At 41.6% G+C, this 17,167-nt stretch overlaps 1 protein-coding gene across 1 annotated transcript in view; it reads left to right on the top strand.

Annotated features, from left to right (window-relative positions):
- Nucleotides 1–17,167, top strand: part of MYO3A (myosin IIIA) — a 158,265-nt gene that overhangs the window by 108,191 nt on the left and 32,907 nt on the right. Inside the window, exons 19-25 of the mRNA XM_040988058.1 lie at nucleotides 350–503; nucleotides 4,311–4,399; nucleotides 6,009–6,138; nucleotides 8,412–8,491; nucleotides 9,259–9,336; nucleotides 12,288–12,493; nucleotides 14,868–14,979. Coding sequence (XP_040843992.1) covers nucleotides 350–503; nucleotides 4,311–4,399; nucleotides 6,009–6,138; nucleotides 8,412–8,491; nucleotides 9,259–9,336; nucleotides 12,288–12,493; nucleotides 14,868–14,979 — 849 coding nt within the window. The remainder of the gene's footprint in view (nucleotides 1–349; nucleotides 504–4,310; nucleotides 4,400–6,008; nucleotides 6,139–8,411; nucleotides 8,492–9,258; nucleotides 9,337–12,287; nucleotides 12,494–14,867; nucleotides 14,980–17,167) is intronic.

The following is a 17,167-nucleotide window of genomic DNA, read 5'->3' as shown; positions in this document are numbered from 1 at the left end:
CCCTTGAATGACCCATTGGGGGAAAGGACAGTCCTAAGATGCACAAATACACTATTATAAGTTCTAGAACATGACTTTATTACTTCTCACTAAGACACGCTTTCCCACATCATGAAAAGTTGAGGTGTCTGAAACCCTAGTATGGAGACTAGAAATCCTTTTATGATGAGCCTGAGCATATCACCTATATTAACTATAATTAACTAATAGTTCTGTGAAGAGACAGATAAATTAATATTGTTAATTTAAGGGCAATGTCACTGGGAGAAATGTGTAACAAGCCCAAGTTAAATGTTTGATAATAAATATCAAGTTCAAGGAAATGCTTTTCTATCGCAACCTATTACAGAATGAATACCTAAATGAAGAGGTTGATGCCAGAGTTATTGAATACGAGGATAACCGGCCCCTCCTAGATCTGTTTCTGCAGAAGCCAATGGGTTTACTCTCCCTACTGGATGAAGAAAGTAGATTTCCCAAGGCCACTGATCAGACCCTCATTGGTGAGTTTCCAACTGGAGGTGCTGCCATGCTTTTTGGAATAAAGTCATGTGATTCTGGCTGACTTTCATTTTAAGTTATCTGCCATTAAAATAGCTCTCAAGGAACCTGCTTATTTGACTTTGGAAAGACCTTGAATCTGATACCTGGGCCAATGAATACTGAGAACATAACTAAAAGCATGTTGGAATATTGGACTTCTCCATACATGATAGTGGGACCCCAGTCACAGGATCCTGGGCTGGAAATGAACTTAGAAATTTCTAAGTCACAGACTGATGGGCAGGGGAGCAGCCTTGTGGCATGGTGGGTTAGGCTGCCACCTGGGATGCTAGCATTCCACAAGAGCATCATGCAGTCCTGCTTAGTCCACTTCTGATTCAGCTCCCTGATGATGCATCGAGAAGCAGCAGAAAATGACTAAATGGAGTTCCCAGCCAAGTGAGCAGTGAACCAGCAGGGAGAAGTTTAATACCTCTATCTATCTGTAAATCTGCCTTTCAGATAAAATAAACAAAGTTAAAATAAAGAAATTGAGGAATAGGGCAAAAAGATCTAGAATTTAGAAGGAGATAGCTAACAGGCAGGATATGAACCACTTCTAGAATGAGTTTGGAAGACTTGCTTCCCCTTCTATTGACTTGAAGAGTTTATGGAGGATTGGGGTCAATTCTGCTTGGAATGCTTTGTAGAATTATGCAGTGAAACCTTCTGGGCCTGGACTTTTTTGTTGGTGGTGGTGGTAAGATTTTGATTACTGATTTAATTTCTGCCTCTGTCATTGGTTGGTTTAGGCCTTCCATTACTTCTTGGCTAAAATTTGGTAGTTGGTGGGAGTCCAGGAATCTCTGCATTTCTTGGATGTCTTCTGATTTGTTGGCATATAGTTGTGTGTGGTAACTTCTAATTATTCTTTGTATGTCTGCAGTGTCCATTGTGATGTTCCCTTTTTCATCTTTGATGCTATTAATTCTCATTTTCTCTTGCTTTTGTTTTGTCAGTTGGGCCAGTAGGGTGTCTATTTTGTTTATTTTTTCATAGAACCAACTTTTCGATTCATTGATTTTATGTATAGATTTTTTGGTCTCTATTTTGGTTAATTTCTTCCCATATTTTGATAATTTCAAGTTTTGTGTTATTTTGAGGCTTGTTTTGTTGTTGATTTTCTAAATCCTCCAGGCATATACTCAGCTCCTGTATCTGTTGTCACTCCTGTTCCTTGGCATGGCCTCCAACTGCAATAAATTTACCTCTTAAAACTGCCTTGACGCAGTATCCCATAAATTTTGGTATGTTATGCTTGAGTCTTCATTAGTTTCAAGGAATTTTTTGATTTCTTCTTTAATTTCTGCTCTGACCCATTGTTAGTGTAGGAGCATGTTGTTCCAATTTCCAGGAGTTTACATATTTCCTGGGGTGTTTTGGTTTGTTGATTTCCAATTTCATTCCATGATGGTCTGAAAAGATGCATGGTATGACTTCTATTTTCTTGAATTCAGTAAGACTTGTTTTGTGCCCTATCATGTGCTAGAGCCTGGAGAAGGTGCCATGCATAGCCAAAAAATGTATTCGGTGACCTTGGGATGGAAGGTTCTACATGTATCGATTAGGTCCATTTGTTCTGTTGTCTGTGTGAGTTCTGTTGTTTCTTTATTGAGTTTCTGTTTTGTTGATCTATCTAGGTGTGTTAGTGGTGTGTTAAAGTCCCCCACAATGATTGTATTGGCATCAATGTCTCCTCTTAAGTCACAAACTGCTTCTATACTATTCAAGTCATTTATGTATTTAATAGAGACAAGTAGCTCCAAATACTTAATGTCTAAATCATAGTACATCAATAAATCTTCATGGTAACAATCCCAGGTCATCAAAGCAAAATCACTTTTTCTCTTTGAGGAGGCAGAGGTGTATATAATGTAGCTAGTTAGAAGATTAGCATTTGAAATGGTTAAAATGAAAACTTCATGTTATTTAAATATACAAAGGAAAAATGATACTGAAAAAATCATCTAAAACTTTTATTTGAAAGACAACAAGGCAGAGACAAACAGGAAGAGATCTTTAATTCATTGGCTCCCCGTTCACATGCTTACGGTGGCCAAGGCTAGGCGAGGCCAAAGCCAGGAGCCTGAAATCCAATCCGTCTCCCAGGTGGGTGGTAGGAACCCAGCTACAAGAAACACCCACACCATATTGTCTCCCATGGTGACATTAGCAGGAAGCCGAAGGCTGAAGCTGAGCCTGGAGCTGAAGCCAAGGACTCTGATGTGGAGTGTAGACATCCTAAGCCATATCTTAGCTACTGCACCAGCACCATATCACTACACCTGGAAAAGCCAATATTTTAATGTGGAAGATCTGTAGTATATAGGTTTAGTAAGCAATTTTTCTCTGTTCCTACTGGTGACAGTCAGAACCTGTCTCTTACCACTGCTTTCTTGTGACCCAATGACTGGTAAATTCTCACCTCTAATTGCACAGTACTAGGCAGAAAAGAAAATAACCCTAGGGGTGTGAGAGCAGTCAATAGATTGATTTTGATCTCAAAATGTTACTTCTAGGACATACAATGACACATTCGCTGAAGGTGGTAAAAGTTGTTATAGAAATGTAGCTACCTTCTTGATCCTGTAGTACCATTTAAATAACCAATGATAACCTACAGATCTTCTAATAGAAAGGAATGGGAAATACTAAAAGCTTTTTAAGAAAGATTCATTTATTTATTTGAAAGGCAGAGTCACAGAGAAAATGGCTCACTCCCCCAAATAGCCCATTGGTCCAGGCTGGGTTAGATCAAAGCTCAGGTCTCCCATGTGGGAAGCAGGGGCCCAGATAACTGGGCCACCCTCTGCTGTTTCCCCAGGTAAATTAGCAGAGAGCTGGTTTGGAAACAGAGCAGCCCAGACTTGAACTGAGGCTCCAGTATGGGATGCAAATACCGCAAGCAGTAACTGCCACAATGCCAGCCCCCAAACTGGAATTCAAAGTTGCATATTTGATCTCAGACAAACCCGTTTGCCCAATGTTGAGAACTTCCCTACCTCTGTACTCAAATATGCCTGACCACACTCCTCCCCATCACTTGAGAACCTGTTAGAAATGTGAATAGTGAGGTCTACATTGTGATGTGGCAGATAAAGCCTGTGCCTGTGACACTGGCATCTCACATGGACCCTGATTTGCGTAGCTGCTTCATTTCCAACCCAGTGCCCTATTAATGGTCTGAGAAAGCAGCAGAAAATGGTCCAAGTATTTAGGCTCCCACTACCCACGTGGGAAATAAGGAAGATGCTCCTGGCTCTTAGCTTCAGCTTGCCCTAGCTCTGGCCATTACAATCATCTGGAGAATAAGACAATGGCTGAAAGATTTTTCTGTGTCTTTCTCAGTCTCTGTTTGTAATTCTGTCTTTCAAATAAATAAATCTTCAAGGAAGGAAGGAAGGAAGGAAGGAAGAGAGGAAGGAAAGATGGATGGATTTTTGGAGCTCACTCTAGAACTGCTGAGTCAGCAATGCTAGAGTTGCATCCCAGCCACCTGCTTCTTAGTTAAGCCCTCAAAGTGATGCTGAAGCATGACAGGGTGGAGAAATGTCACTATACATCAGAATGGGGTAGAAAGAGATCTTGAGTTTGACTTTACTATTCATGATTCTATTCCAATTTTTCCTAAATTGACTCTATAAAATAGTCAAGTCATGTTCAATACACATTATGCATTTTGTAGTGAAAGAAAATCGCTCAGACAATGAGTATATTTTGAGACTTTCCCACATGCTTGATTTTGGAGTTTAATTATTTTTCTACAGAAAAGTTTGAAGGAAACTTGAAATCCCAGTTCTTCTGGAGACCCAAAAGAATGGAACTCAGCTTTGGGATTCACCATTATGCAGGAAAGGTAAGAACTCCTCAGAATTACAACTGAGTTCCTGCTTTAGCCTTTTATAGAGTGAAAAGGATCATTGACTTAAAATGACTACAGGAAGAAAGGAGTTTCAAAGAAAAGCATTCATTCAGAAATGAGCAGTAGGGTTGCAATCTAGGATATGCGTACCATGGCAGACTATGGGCATATCCTTGAAGAACCAAGAAGATCAGAGTCGTTGAAGATAAAGTGAAAAGGATTCCTGGTTTCTGATGCTGTAAGAAAACATCTGAGGGAGGAGGAGGCAGCACTGTGGCACAGCAGGTTAAGCTGCCCCTGCAACATCCCTTGTCAGAGCACCAGCCTGAGATCCAGTTGCTCAGAGTCCACCCCATCACTCTGCTAATGTGCCTGGGAGAGCCATGGAAGATGCCCAAATGCCTGGGCCCCTGCCACCCACATGGGAAACCAAGATGATCTGGCCCAGACCCAGCTGTGGAGTCCATTTAGGGTATGGCCTAGTAGATGAAAGATCTCTTAAATAAATAGATAGCTCAAGAAAATACCTGAGACTGAACACTTTACAAAGACATATTTTGGTTCAAACTTTAAGAAACTGAAATTTGGTTCCTTCCCTGGTGAGCTGTGTCACATCCTGACTGTGTCACATGCTGACTGACGGCGGCATGGCAAGGGGGTACCTGTGGTAAGAAGGGATCACCTGGTGAGCTAAGGGGCAGACAGCAGGGAGGGGCCCAGCTTGCTCTTTCCTAGCAGCCTATTCTTACAGGACACAGCTGGGGTCCCACAAGACCTGTGTTAATTCAGCACGTCCACTGGCCTCATCAGCTCTCTTGAGGCTCCACCTCTTCAGGGTCCCCCACCACTGTCACATCAACACACTGGGGAGTATGCTTCCCACACATAAAAACCTTGGGGATGGGGAAATGGAGGGAGAAAAGCTCCATCTAAATCAGGGGAGCAATCCTCCTTAGCTACAGAGATCAATCACAAGGTGGTATCCACCCAAGGCTGCACAGCCAAAGGCTGAGTAGGCAACTTCATAAAAGCATTTGTGTGTGTTTCAGCAATCTCACAGTGGCTTTTACATAAAGCTGTGGGTTTTTGTGACAGTTCTCATTGTGAGATCCCTCCCTCTCGTTGTCCCCTAATACATTTTTTATTAGGAATTCATGTAAGTGACTCTATTTTGATCATGACAACTTTGACATGAACATGATGATACAGATGATTATAACAGAACAACAACAGGTTTCAATTCTCACCTGGTCCCAAGGCAGATGGCTCAGTCTCAAGGCAGAAGGAAAAGTGCTTTGGTGGAGCCAGTGAGTTTACTGTTTTCTTCCCTTATCTTACTAAATAGAAAGAGGAAGGGGGGACCTCTCCCCGCATCATACAGGGGTGGGATCCAACCTGCTGATCATTTCAGCCCAAATAGAGTATGACTCAAGTTTTTCTCTAAAATGCACTGCGAAGCTGCAGGGGCTCCTGTTCTCCACCCAAGTCTAAGAGACATCTGTGTAAATCTGTGTTTCCCTGTGACTCAGTGCCAAGCCTGTTCTCAGTAAACACCTCTTGGTGGCTGATGGTGCTCACGCTGACCTTCATCCTCTGTCTCCAGGTCCTTTACAGTGCAAGTGGGTTCTTAGCCAAAAACAGGGACACTCTTCCCACTGACATTGTGCTGCTTTTGAGGTCTTCAGAAAACAGTGTAATTCGGCAACTTGTCAACTACCCTCTGACAAAAACAGGTGAGGAAATTTCCTTTCAGTGAAAAGATCTTCAAATCCAGCTTGTCTCTAGGACTGTCAGGCTAAAGTGTTACACTAGTTTGTTTTCAAAGCATTAAGTATTGATTGATTGATATCCCCTGATTTCCCCTATATTATTGCAATAGTATAGTCCTTCAAGAACAATCGTAAGTCCATCATTCTGCTGTTGAAGTGTAACCTGATGCTGTAGGCACAGAGAACAGTATGAAGTCCAGCATTCTAGTGTGAAGATATATTTAGCAGTTTCATTGGGAATCCACCTTTGATTTAGAAGTAGAGATTCATACTACTTTGTATCTTCACAACTCGATGTGATAGTCTCTATTATACTGTTCTCTAGGTGAACATATGCACATGCATGTTTACTCACATATCTATTGATCTTGATATTTTGCATGAAGGATGCTTTATCTCAGAGAGAATGAGACTTTGTGTAGTTTTTTAGAGACCCTGAAGTTTTAATGAGCTTCAGTTGAAAATTTTTTAAATAGAGGGGCCGGTGCTGTGGCTCAAGTAGCCAATCATCTGGTTGCAGCGCTGGTGTCCCGTATGGAAGTCAGTTTGCATCCAGGAGGCTCCACTTCTCATCCAGCTCCATGCTTAACCCTGGGAAAACAGCAGATGACAGCTCATGTCTTTGGGCCCCTGAACCTGCTATAGCAGCTCCAGAAGAGGTTCCCAGCTCCTAGTGTCAAATTAGCTCAGCTCTATCTGTTGAGGCCATTTGGGGAGTAAACCAATGGATGGGAAATCTCTCTCTCTCTCTCTCTCTCTCTCTCTCTCTCTCTCTCTGTCTCTCCCTGAATCTGCCTCTCCAATAAAATTCAATATATCTTTTAAATAAATTCAAAATAGAAAAAGTAGCAAGCGGACATTCAGCCTAGTCTGCACAATATTCACATTCCATATCTGAGCCCCTGAATTCAAATACCAGCCCCAGCTCCCTGTTCCAACCTCCTGCCAGTGGAGACCCTGCGGACAGCAGGCTGGAGTTCAGGTAGTTGAGTTTAGCACACACATGATAGACCTGCCGGCCACATCCCAGAAAGGGTTTCCTTCCTGCACCTTATGCCACCACAAAGGAGAGGAATTTGCCAAACTGAGTCTCTCCTGACCACATGAGGGGAGAGAAAAGAATAATAACCAATCTGAGGCCATGTTGAGTTAAGGAGATATTGGGATACCACTATTAGAACAAGAAACTCTAGGGTTATGGGTTTGGTGGGTGGTGACAGAGCAGTGAAAGTGAGCTACATTTCCAGAGGCCTGCCTTATGCTATGTCTATAACTCCTTTTCACCATCATGGGTTCAAACTGCAGATCACAGACCCAGCCAGTGGCCCAAGAACAACATGCTTTAGGGACAACGGCTGGGATTTCAAGTCCAAGCAGCATCACTATTTCCCTTCTTTGATTTGTGGACATTTGTGTAGCCCTTAGTGCAAGGTAGGCATTTCTGAATGCTAGACTAAAAATGCAGGGCCCAGTGCGTTGATCTAGTGGCTAAAATCTTGGCCTTATACACCAATGATCCCATATGGGTGCTAGTCCATGTCCCGGTTGCTCCACTTCCCATCCAGCTCCCTGCTTGTGACCTGGGAGAGTGGTTGAAGACAGCCCAAGGCTTTGGGACCCTGCACCCGAGTGGGAGACCCCAAGGGGGCTCCTGGTTCCTGGCTCCTGGCTTCAGATCGACTCAGTTGCAGCCCTTGCGGTCACTTGGGGAGTGGATCATCAGATGGAGGATCTTCCTCTCTGTCTCTCCTCCTCTCTGTGTATCTACCTTTCCAATAAAAATAAATAAATCTTTTTTTAAAAAATACACATTGCCTTCCACACTTGGTTTGCTGGAATTAATGACCCATACAATTTTGAAAGGCTCATGGTAAAGTTTGCCCTGGGCTCAAGAAAATCTCAGAGTTCAATGAGCACAAAAACCAGTAAGAAGCAAGTTACTCTCTTCGCCGTCATCCCCTCATGACCTCTCATAACTGGGAAGAAAATCAACATTTATTTCTACTTTTTGTATTTTCCAAACTGGAGGATGTTTTTCTCCCTGAGTCCTATATTTGCTGAAAATTTCTACATAATACTAAAACAGTACTAAATTTCTCAATAGTTAACCATGCATATGAATGTGATTATGGTAGGGTCAATAGTGCATATCTTAACATTTAAGTATGTGAGGGGGAAAAATTATCTATTCATTGGGAATTTGAAAAGCTATCTTAATTTTGCCTGCATTCCTGTAGGCAATCTGCTGCATTCTAAAACCAAAAACAACATGAACTACCAAATGAGGACTTCAGAAAAATCAATCAACCTGACAAAGGTAAGAAATTGCATTTTTTTTTCCTGGTGGCTATGTATCCAAGAAAATCTAACCTTTCACAATGGCAATACTTGTGTGTGTGCCTAAAGTGGACAGATTTTTCCTTAACTTTTCTCCTTTCTATCTTTCTTTTCTTTTTATCCTGATGTTTATGTTACTGCGAGTGGTTAAGATAATCTGCATTTCTGATATATTCCTAACTCTTCTTTTGTAGTTTTTTTAAGTGTTACACCAATACTAAGAAATTACGTATTCGTGAGGGTAAGAAATATATATATATCTTGTGCAAGACCAATTGAAATTCCAATGAAATTAATAAAATAGGTATAATAAAATAAGAAATACGTAAGAAAAATGCTTTTGTGCTATATGTACTCAGATGCATATACTAGGGTTATTTGACCAAGTAATAAGATGCCAGTTAGGATGCCCATATCCCATAGCCAGATTCCCAAGTTCTATGCCCACTTCCAACCCCTGACTCCAGCTTCCTGAATGGTGGCAGTGATGACCATGTAGTTGTGTCCCTGCCACCCGCGTGGAAAACCTAACTGGGATTCCTGGCTCCCAGCTGCAGCCCTTGACCAGCAGACAAGCACTGAGCCATGAACTAATAGGTGGATGGCAACCCTCTCTTTCTCTCTGTCCTTTTCTCTGTCCATTAGTAAATGCATGTACTAAGATAAGCTGGAGAAAGACATCATGTGCTCCTCGGGGAGCCTGAATACAGCAGATATTGATGTCCCTGTCTTCCTTGATCTTCCTAGGGCGAAGCCCGAGAGAGCCCACGTCACGGCAGAGAAACAACCAACATGAAAACACAAACAGTTGCCTCATATTTCAGAGTAAGCTGGGAAATTACATCATGCCAAGAAAGGCTTTATCTTAAATGAATGACAGACCAAAACCTGGTAGCCAATGTCAAGGTGGAGGTTACCAGCCAAAGAGAACATTTGCTGTGTCAAGTCCACTGTGTGTTAGATTCAGGATATATTGGAGCAAACCATCAGGAAGCCATAGATGTGTCTACTTGATACTTGACTGGTAAAAATATTGAGTCCCTCTTCAGGTTTCTTGGAGATCTAGACTTCAATTAGAATTTACCCCCAGATCAGATGTGCTTCCACTAGAGATAACCAAGGAGGATTCCTAACACAATGTTCTGGTAACTACCAATTCTACTTCCCGCTCCTGAAGGAGATGGATGAGGTTGAGCCAAATCTTCCTGCAGGAACATCAGCTGAAAATCCAGTGCAGGATTGGGATAAAGGGAAGAGTGACCTGGGAGATGGTGCCATGGGGCAGTGTGCTTGGCACCGGACCAAGGCAACTTTCTCCATCCTTGGGCCATATGGAAGACAGAAAACTAAAAAGCAGCACTTAAATTTTTGGGGGGTGATGTAAAGTGATCAATTTCTTACTAATCTCTCCTAACAAAATCGTATTAACCAGCCAACGAAAATGAAGGGAAATGCCACCAAAAACCTGGAGATTGTTAATGATGTAGTTTGACATAGCAGAGATGAAGGAAATTGGATTACATTTACTCTAAGTCTGCAATGAATATATCCAAGTCTCTAATCAAATCATGAGAGATTTTGTTTTTCAAATTCATGAGCATTTGAATTAAAAAATCGTCAAGTCCTCAGCTCAGGCAGGGTTTACTCAATCATCCTGGAGTAGGGCCTGGTACATTTCTATGCCTAATGTCTCAGGCTGCTGTTACCCCAACTTCGCATCAGGTGCAGGGTATGTCTGAATCACTGAGTATTAACAGCCATATCATTTCCTGCTTTAAAAGTGAGTTATCCAGGAGCATTGTCCTGCAACTCTGATCTGTGCCAAACACTCTATGTGTGTTTAAACCAGATTGGTTCAAGAAATTGTCTCAATCTTCAAGCTGAAATAAAAAGCTAGTGAAGATAATTCCACACGCACTGTTATGTGTTTTTAAAGTTGTTTTTCATCTATAGACAAGAATGAACATAGTATAACATTATGACCTTTGGGCTTGGAAATGTATCACCGAAACTGCTAAGCCCCTGCTTGTAAAACCAGCAGACACGACTCACACTTGGGTCACCAGTGCATGGTGACTCACCAATTGATGATAAGTGTAATAAGATATGGCTTCCACAGACAGGTCCAGCTGTTTGAAAAGAAAATATCTGAGTCCCGGTGGCCAAAAGCGAATCATGCAAACACAGTGCCTTGTTGATTGCCCTGGGTCAGGATTTGCTGTGATTGGCATGATGCCTGGGGCATTGATACTCCCAGCCCAGAAAAAGATCTGGTCAACCATGACCCTCTATGTCCCTGTCAACAGTGGTCCTCGTCCATGGGAGGCTAGTTCTGGGATCATCCTAATATGTTAGACTTAGTTGTCCAGCAGTGGGCTACTGTTTTCATCAGGTACAGGTGGCAAGAATTTTCACATCCATGTGATTTTTTTTAAAGTTCTCCTAAAATAAATAAGAAAAGTATCACACTACCCATGCAATGAGGTAGGCATTTGCCCTAACAGCCAAGCCCTACATTGGAATAGCTGGCTTCACCTCCCAGTTGCACTCCTGGTTCCAGCTTCCTACTAATACATACTCCTGGAAGGCAGGAGATGATGACTCAGATAAATTGGCTGCTACCGCTCACATGGGAAAATGAGGTTGAGTTCTCAGCTCCTGGTTTTAGCCTGGCCCAACATTAGCCATTGTGGATATTTGGCAAGGGAGCCACTGGATAGGATCTTGCTCTCTCTCTCCCAAACACACACACACAACACAATCTCACTGCTTTTTAAAATAAAAAAGTGTGATTATTAAATGTTAGACAAATTTTTAAGTGTTTAAGGATATAGAAATGTTTACTAATGCTCAATGAATTACCACACTGTTTCCCGTAAATATGTACAATCAAAATATTAATTTTAAAGAAATGATCAAATTAGAGCAGACAAGAATATTTACATGGATATATTGTTTTGTTTTGTTAATATTTGTGCCCTATATAGTAAACTATTTTTACTTCTCTATAATTTTCTTTTTGAAAATATAGGATAATGTCTGTTTGCTTGAGAGCAGAGAGAGAGAGAAAAACTGGTATCGGTTTTATTGGTGGGAGGGACTCAAATACTTGAGGCTCAATGACTGCCTCCCCTGCTGTACATTAGCAGGAAGCCAAGATCCAGGGAGTCAAAATCCAGGATCCGAAGTCAAACCCAGACACTGATGTGGGGCACAGTCCCCTCAAATACCAGGTCCACTGCCCATCTCACCCAGTCCTTATTTTAGTGGGGCACAGTCACCTCAAATACCAGGTCCACTGCCCATCTCACCCAGTCCTTATTTTAGTGGGGCACAGTCTCCTCATCTACCAGGTCCACTGCCCATCTCACCCAGTCCTTATTTTAAGCTAGATGATTCTAGTGGAAATTAAAGTATTTACTTCTACACACTCCATAGAGAATTGAACAAGTACATTCATGTAGAAGTTGGATTCAATTTTATGCCTAGATATTGTAGCTTAACAAGTTTGCTTGAGAAGATGTAATTACTTACAAACAATATGGAAGATATTTTGTCTATTAATTAAAACCAATAAGAGTATACAAACTCCTATTAGCTAAGTTCCTAGTTGTAACCTCTACATTTTATAAGAAAACCTGTAACTTTTATAATATACTATAAATCCAGTTTTCCGCCATTTCCTGTGATTATTATCCCAGTTGTATTCTTATAGGAAAAAGCTTGTGCATTTTTGTATGCTACACACGGAAGTTTACCTTTGTTACATGTTACAGTATTCCCTAATGGATTTGTTATCTAAAATGGTGGTGGGCCAACCTCATTTTGTCCGTTGCATCAAACCCAACAATGAGCGGCAGGCAAGAAAATATGACAAAGAAAAAGTGCTACTGCAGCTTCGCTATACAGGAATTCTAGAAACAGCAAGAATTCGAAGACAAGGATACTCACATCGCATACTTTTCGCTAACTTTATCAAGCGGTATGTGGATTTCTTTCACAGTTTCTGCTGTATGCTTTGCATACAGATTCTTTAGAAGAATGAGAAAAGTAGAAAAGTACCTAGACATCTGGGAGGGAGGCATTGTTGAGGCTTAGAAAGCCACTGCCAGCTTCCCTAAGTGGTGACTCAAGACACACACCCTGAGACCTCTAATCAACAGGTCTGAGCCTGGGGAAGCTGGGGCATCTGGACTCTCCTTCTAGTTTGACCACTCATGAATGACCCAATCATTCTCAGCTGTGAGAGCTCCTCCACCGTCACCGGGCAAGGTGTGAAGGCAGTACTGAGCTGTCATGCTTGGAGGAGGGGTGCTTCTCTGTACCACAACCACCTCTTCCTCCTCTACTCAACCTGCCATGAGTTCCCCCCATGGGATTGTCACAGTGATCCAGTGATCAAATGAGAGATTGCCAGAATGAATATTTAACACAGCAGTTAGGACCCTGCTTGGAATACCTTACAGGAAGCGTAGTTCTAATCCTGTTCCAAAAATAACCACAGTTTTATAACATGGGTTATAAGGAGAATTAAACCTCTTATCCAGGTGGTACTGTTGAAAGTCTTAAATGTCGGAAAGTGAGAGTACCTTCTTAAATTTTTCCAAAGTCCTGTGAATGGCAACCTGAAAAAGCTACACCATGCCTCTATCACTTATTTGTAAGCTGCTCCCCTAATTTGCGGACTTTTAGGAAAGGAGGCTATTTGCAGAGGTCTTGTGTGGATGTAAATAGGGCTCCTCCTTTGGTTCTGCCTTGACTTTGACCTACCCTGTCGTTCCAGGGTAAAACTTCTCAAGCCCCCTTTCTGTTGAAGATTAACTCTTCTGTTTTATGACAAAGAAACAATCTAAAGGGGAGACATCCAACAGGAGCTTCACACATACCCCTGTACTAAGAAGCCATCATCATTAGCTCTGTTTTCCCACTCAACACTGACGTGACCTATTAGAGTGGTTTCCAAAAGCTTACGGAAGATGGATCTTAAAAAAGTAACTTCACTAGGTTGCAAAATTTTCTTTTATTCCATGCATGTTTTTATTATAATATACATTTTCCCAGTTTTGTTTTTTGATAAGACGTATCTATTTATTTGAAAGACAGAATGACAAAGGAAGGAGAGATAGAAAGAGGGAGATACAGAAAGAGAGAAGGAGAGAGAGAAGGAAAGACTATTCTTCTATCTACTAATTCACTCCCCCAAACAACCAAGGGTAGGCCAGGCTAAAGCCAGACACCAACAAGTACTTCCAGATCTCCTACACAAGTGACAGGGACCCAAGTACTCAGGCCATCTCTTGATGCCTTCCCAGACACATTAGCGAAGAGCTGGATGGGAAGCAGAGCAATGTGAATCATTGACACTCCATATAAGCTTAACACTGCTCCCTCCACTGACTTTATAGAGACTCCTTGTATGCATGGATTTAAAAAAAAAAACCTCCCATGGCTTTTTAACTCCTTTTATCTTTGAATTCCTCTTTCTCTGAACTTGTACATGTCCCTGGTAGGATCAGAACTCTTGAAGACAGTAGTAGAGTAAAACAAGAGACCCTCATGCCCAGGAGCCAGCAAGTGTGAACCCCATCCCATTACTACATGGACAACCTTGTTCAGTTATTTTCTGTATATTCCAGAGGCCCTTGGTCTCACGTACAAATAGCAATGCTAACAGTAGTATCCACTCAGTTTGTGCTTTGGAGCAATTAGATGAGCTCATATACAAAGGTGCTTCAAATTGATTTTTCTTCCTGTCATTCACTTCTCTTTCCAGGATTGTTTGTGATCCTGCCTGTGGACCTCCTTTTTCTGTTCTTTCCTTCATTCATCTCTAACAGGAAAAGTTGGAGGGGGAAAACTCCAGGGAGAGACTTGGAACAAGTCAAGAGAAAACTGCAATGGGGAGACCTTAGTTTAATGGTGCAAAGCCTGGGTGGAATCAAACTCCTTTACCCAAAGTAAACACCAGTATCTAATGTTTTTGTGGCAGTGGGAGAGGAATGAAAGCTTCCCCCCTGCTTCCTCCACTACAAACCTTCCATTTTTAATGCATAGGGGAAGGTGGCTTTGTCTTTAAAATAAACAAAACCACAAAAATAAACTCAACTCATGTCTTGCTTTCCAATGTCAGAGTTTTGTGGAGGATCATTACAAAAACAAAAAGCCCAGCACAGGGATTTTTGCAAATGGGCTTATCTGGAACTGGTCCCAGGCAGAGCTGTTCTGAACGCCTGCCTGAAGCATCCCACTGCATTGGGTCTGGGATTCTCTTCCCACAAAGCTTTGTGGGGCTCACCAGGCCCCAGGCGGATGCCAGACCTTGACATGCATCTAACCAGCCCTTCTTCCACTTCAAGGTACTACGTCCTCTGCTACAAGTCCAGCGAAGAACCCCCTGTGAGTCCTGACACCTGTGCCGCCATTCTGGAAAAAGCTGGTCTCGATCATTGGGCCCTGGGGAAAACCAAAGTAATGTCTTCTCGTAACTTGCAGGAACCATTAAAGGTTGCATTTCCTGAGAATGAGAGCATTTTATCCTGATTGACAGTAATGTGGCTTTTCATGTCGCAGAAACTCCTGCTTACAAAAGGAAGTGTAGAAATTCATACGTATTGCTTCATCAGCCTTGAACCCAATTGCTCTTCATGAAAGTTTAAAAAATGACAGAGCCATTTCTTTCCAGGGTTTATCCAAAAACAAGATAAAATTGATAATGAACATACTTTATATTAACCCTTTCTGCCAACAGAATGATACGCTTTCTCTATTTTATCACCACTCAACACAGTTTAAAAACTATACAGTATCATCACGATCTAAAAGAAGATTCCTGTTTTATTTTGTTTTGTTCTGTTTTCAAATCTGCCTCTGTGATGAACTCAAAATATACATGGGGCAAAATAGTTGCCATCACTCTTAGGCATGCTGAGTGTGAGTATATTGACATATTGATGTTAGCACTCAGAATCTCTAGATCTCAGTTTATGTAATGATACCCTAGAGAAAAAAGTGAAAAGGCATAACCCACCTTGAATATGCGAGTAAGACAAAAAAGATACACTGGGCTTCTCAAACCTCCTACTAGCATCATAGTGTGCAGAAATGAAATAAACAAAATATCAGGGCCCAGCATGTGTCTCTTAAGAAACACAAAAAAAAGGAGGCAGACTCCAGCAAAGAGGTGCTCATGCATCGATTACTGAAGAGTGACTGCCATGAACCACACCACAGAAGTGAAACCAAAGAAATGTTCACGTTTGCCTATAAAGACAGAGCACAAGTCTTGTGGTAGGAAGTGTAGGCAAGAACTTTCATAATGTCCAGCTACAAAGTTAGTCATGTCACATTTGGGACCAAGGGTCCTACTTATTCAGGAGTCTGTACTTAGTTTAATATTTCATGCTGGGAGATTCTGGACATTAAAAAGAGGTGCATGTGATTCACACCACTCTTCCTCTCTCTTTCTTAAAGGTATATATATCATATAGATGATATATATTTTATGTATCATGTATATATATATTTGAAAAAAGATTTACAGAGAGAAAGAGAGACAATGAAAGAAAGATCTTCCGTCTGCTGAGTTACTCTGCAAGTAGCTGCAATGGCTTGAGTTCAGACAATCTGAAGCTCGGAGTCAGGAACTTCCTCTGGGTCTCCTATGCGAGCGCGGGGTCCCAAGGCTCCGGGCCATCCTCCACTGCTTTCCCAGGCCAGAAATTGAGCAGCCAGGCACAAACCAGTGCTCACATGGCTATCAGCACTTGCAGGCAGAGAATTAGGCAGCTGAGCCATTGTGCCACCTATCACACCATTCCCTTGTAGAAATTTATGAAGACAAAATTTTGTTCAAAGGAATTTCAGGACCAGTGATTTGAATCACATGCCAAACTTCAAATGGAGTTTTAACTTGTAAAAAAGCCTTTTGCATTCCCATTCTGCATGGTATTTAAGTAGCATTTTAAAGTTATTTGTCTTTTTCCACTTCACCTTTTCCAATTCATTAACATGGATAAAGAGTATTTAATGTAAGAGCATTTCTAATGCATGCCAAAAATAAAAAAATAAAAAGATGACCTTTTTAAACAAGATTGAATTTTAAATGAATTGTCAACAGCAGACTGGACTAAATATATTAACAGCTAGAGTTCTGTAGAAATTAAAATTGAATTTAATCAGAATCTTTAATGCTGAACTGTTTGCCTGTGCCAAGCTTGAAGTTCCAGAGCGCTGGGAGAATTCCATAGGCAAGGTTACTTACTAGGTCCCCTGAATCAGACAGAACATTATTTACATTTCAGTAACTTTCTTGATGGATCCCTTAATCTGTTGCAGTTGACTCTTGTTAACAAATGTAGCCATTCAAAGGAAAACAGCAAGACTATGTCCTTGGGTGGGGGGACAGGAATCGGAGTTGGAACTTTGAGATCAGAACACAGAACAGAAATGCCTTCAGTTCAGGTGGATTTGAGCATGATCGAGCCACAAAAGTTCCATGACAGCTTCTGGTCTACTGAGAAAGCTGTGCACTCAGTCTGCCTGGAGCCTCCTTGTGCCTCATTCCCATCCACTGCGGGTCCCTGTGGATGTGTACTTGTGCCTTGCTCCTCTTCCTCTCACCAGCAGACACATCCATCTCATAAACTTCTATACATAG

Source organism: Ochotona curzoniae, unplaced genomic scaffold (assembly GCF_017591425.1).
Source record: "Ochotona curzoniae isolate NIBS_2020 unplaced genomic scaffold, NIBS_Ocur_1.0 contig_4797, whole genome shotgun sequence".
NCBI lineage: Eukaryota > Metazoa > Chordata > Mammalia > Lagomorpha > Ochotonidae > Ochotona > Ochotona curzoniae.
This window is presented reverse-complemented; position numbering and strand designations above follow the sequence as displayed.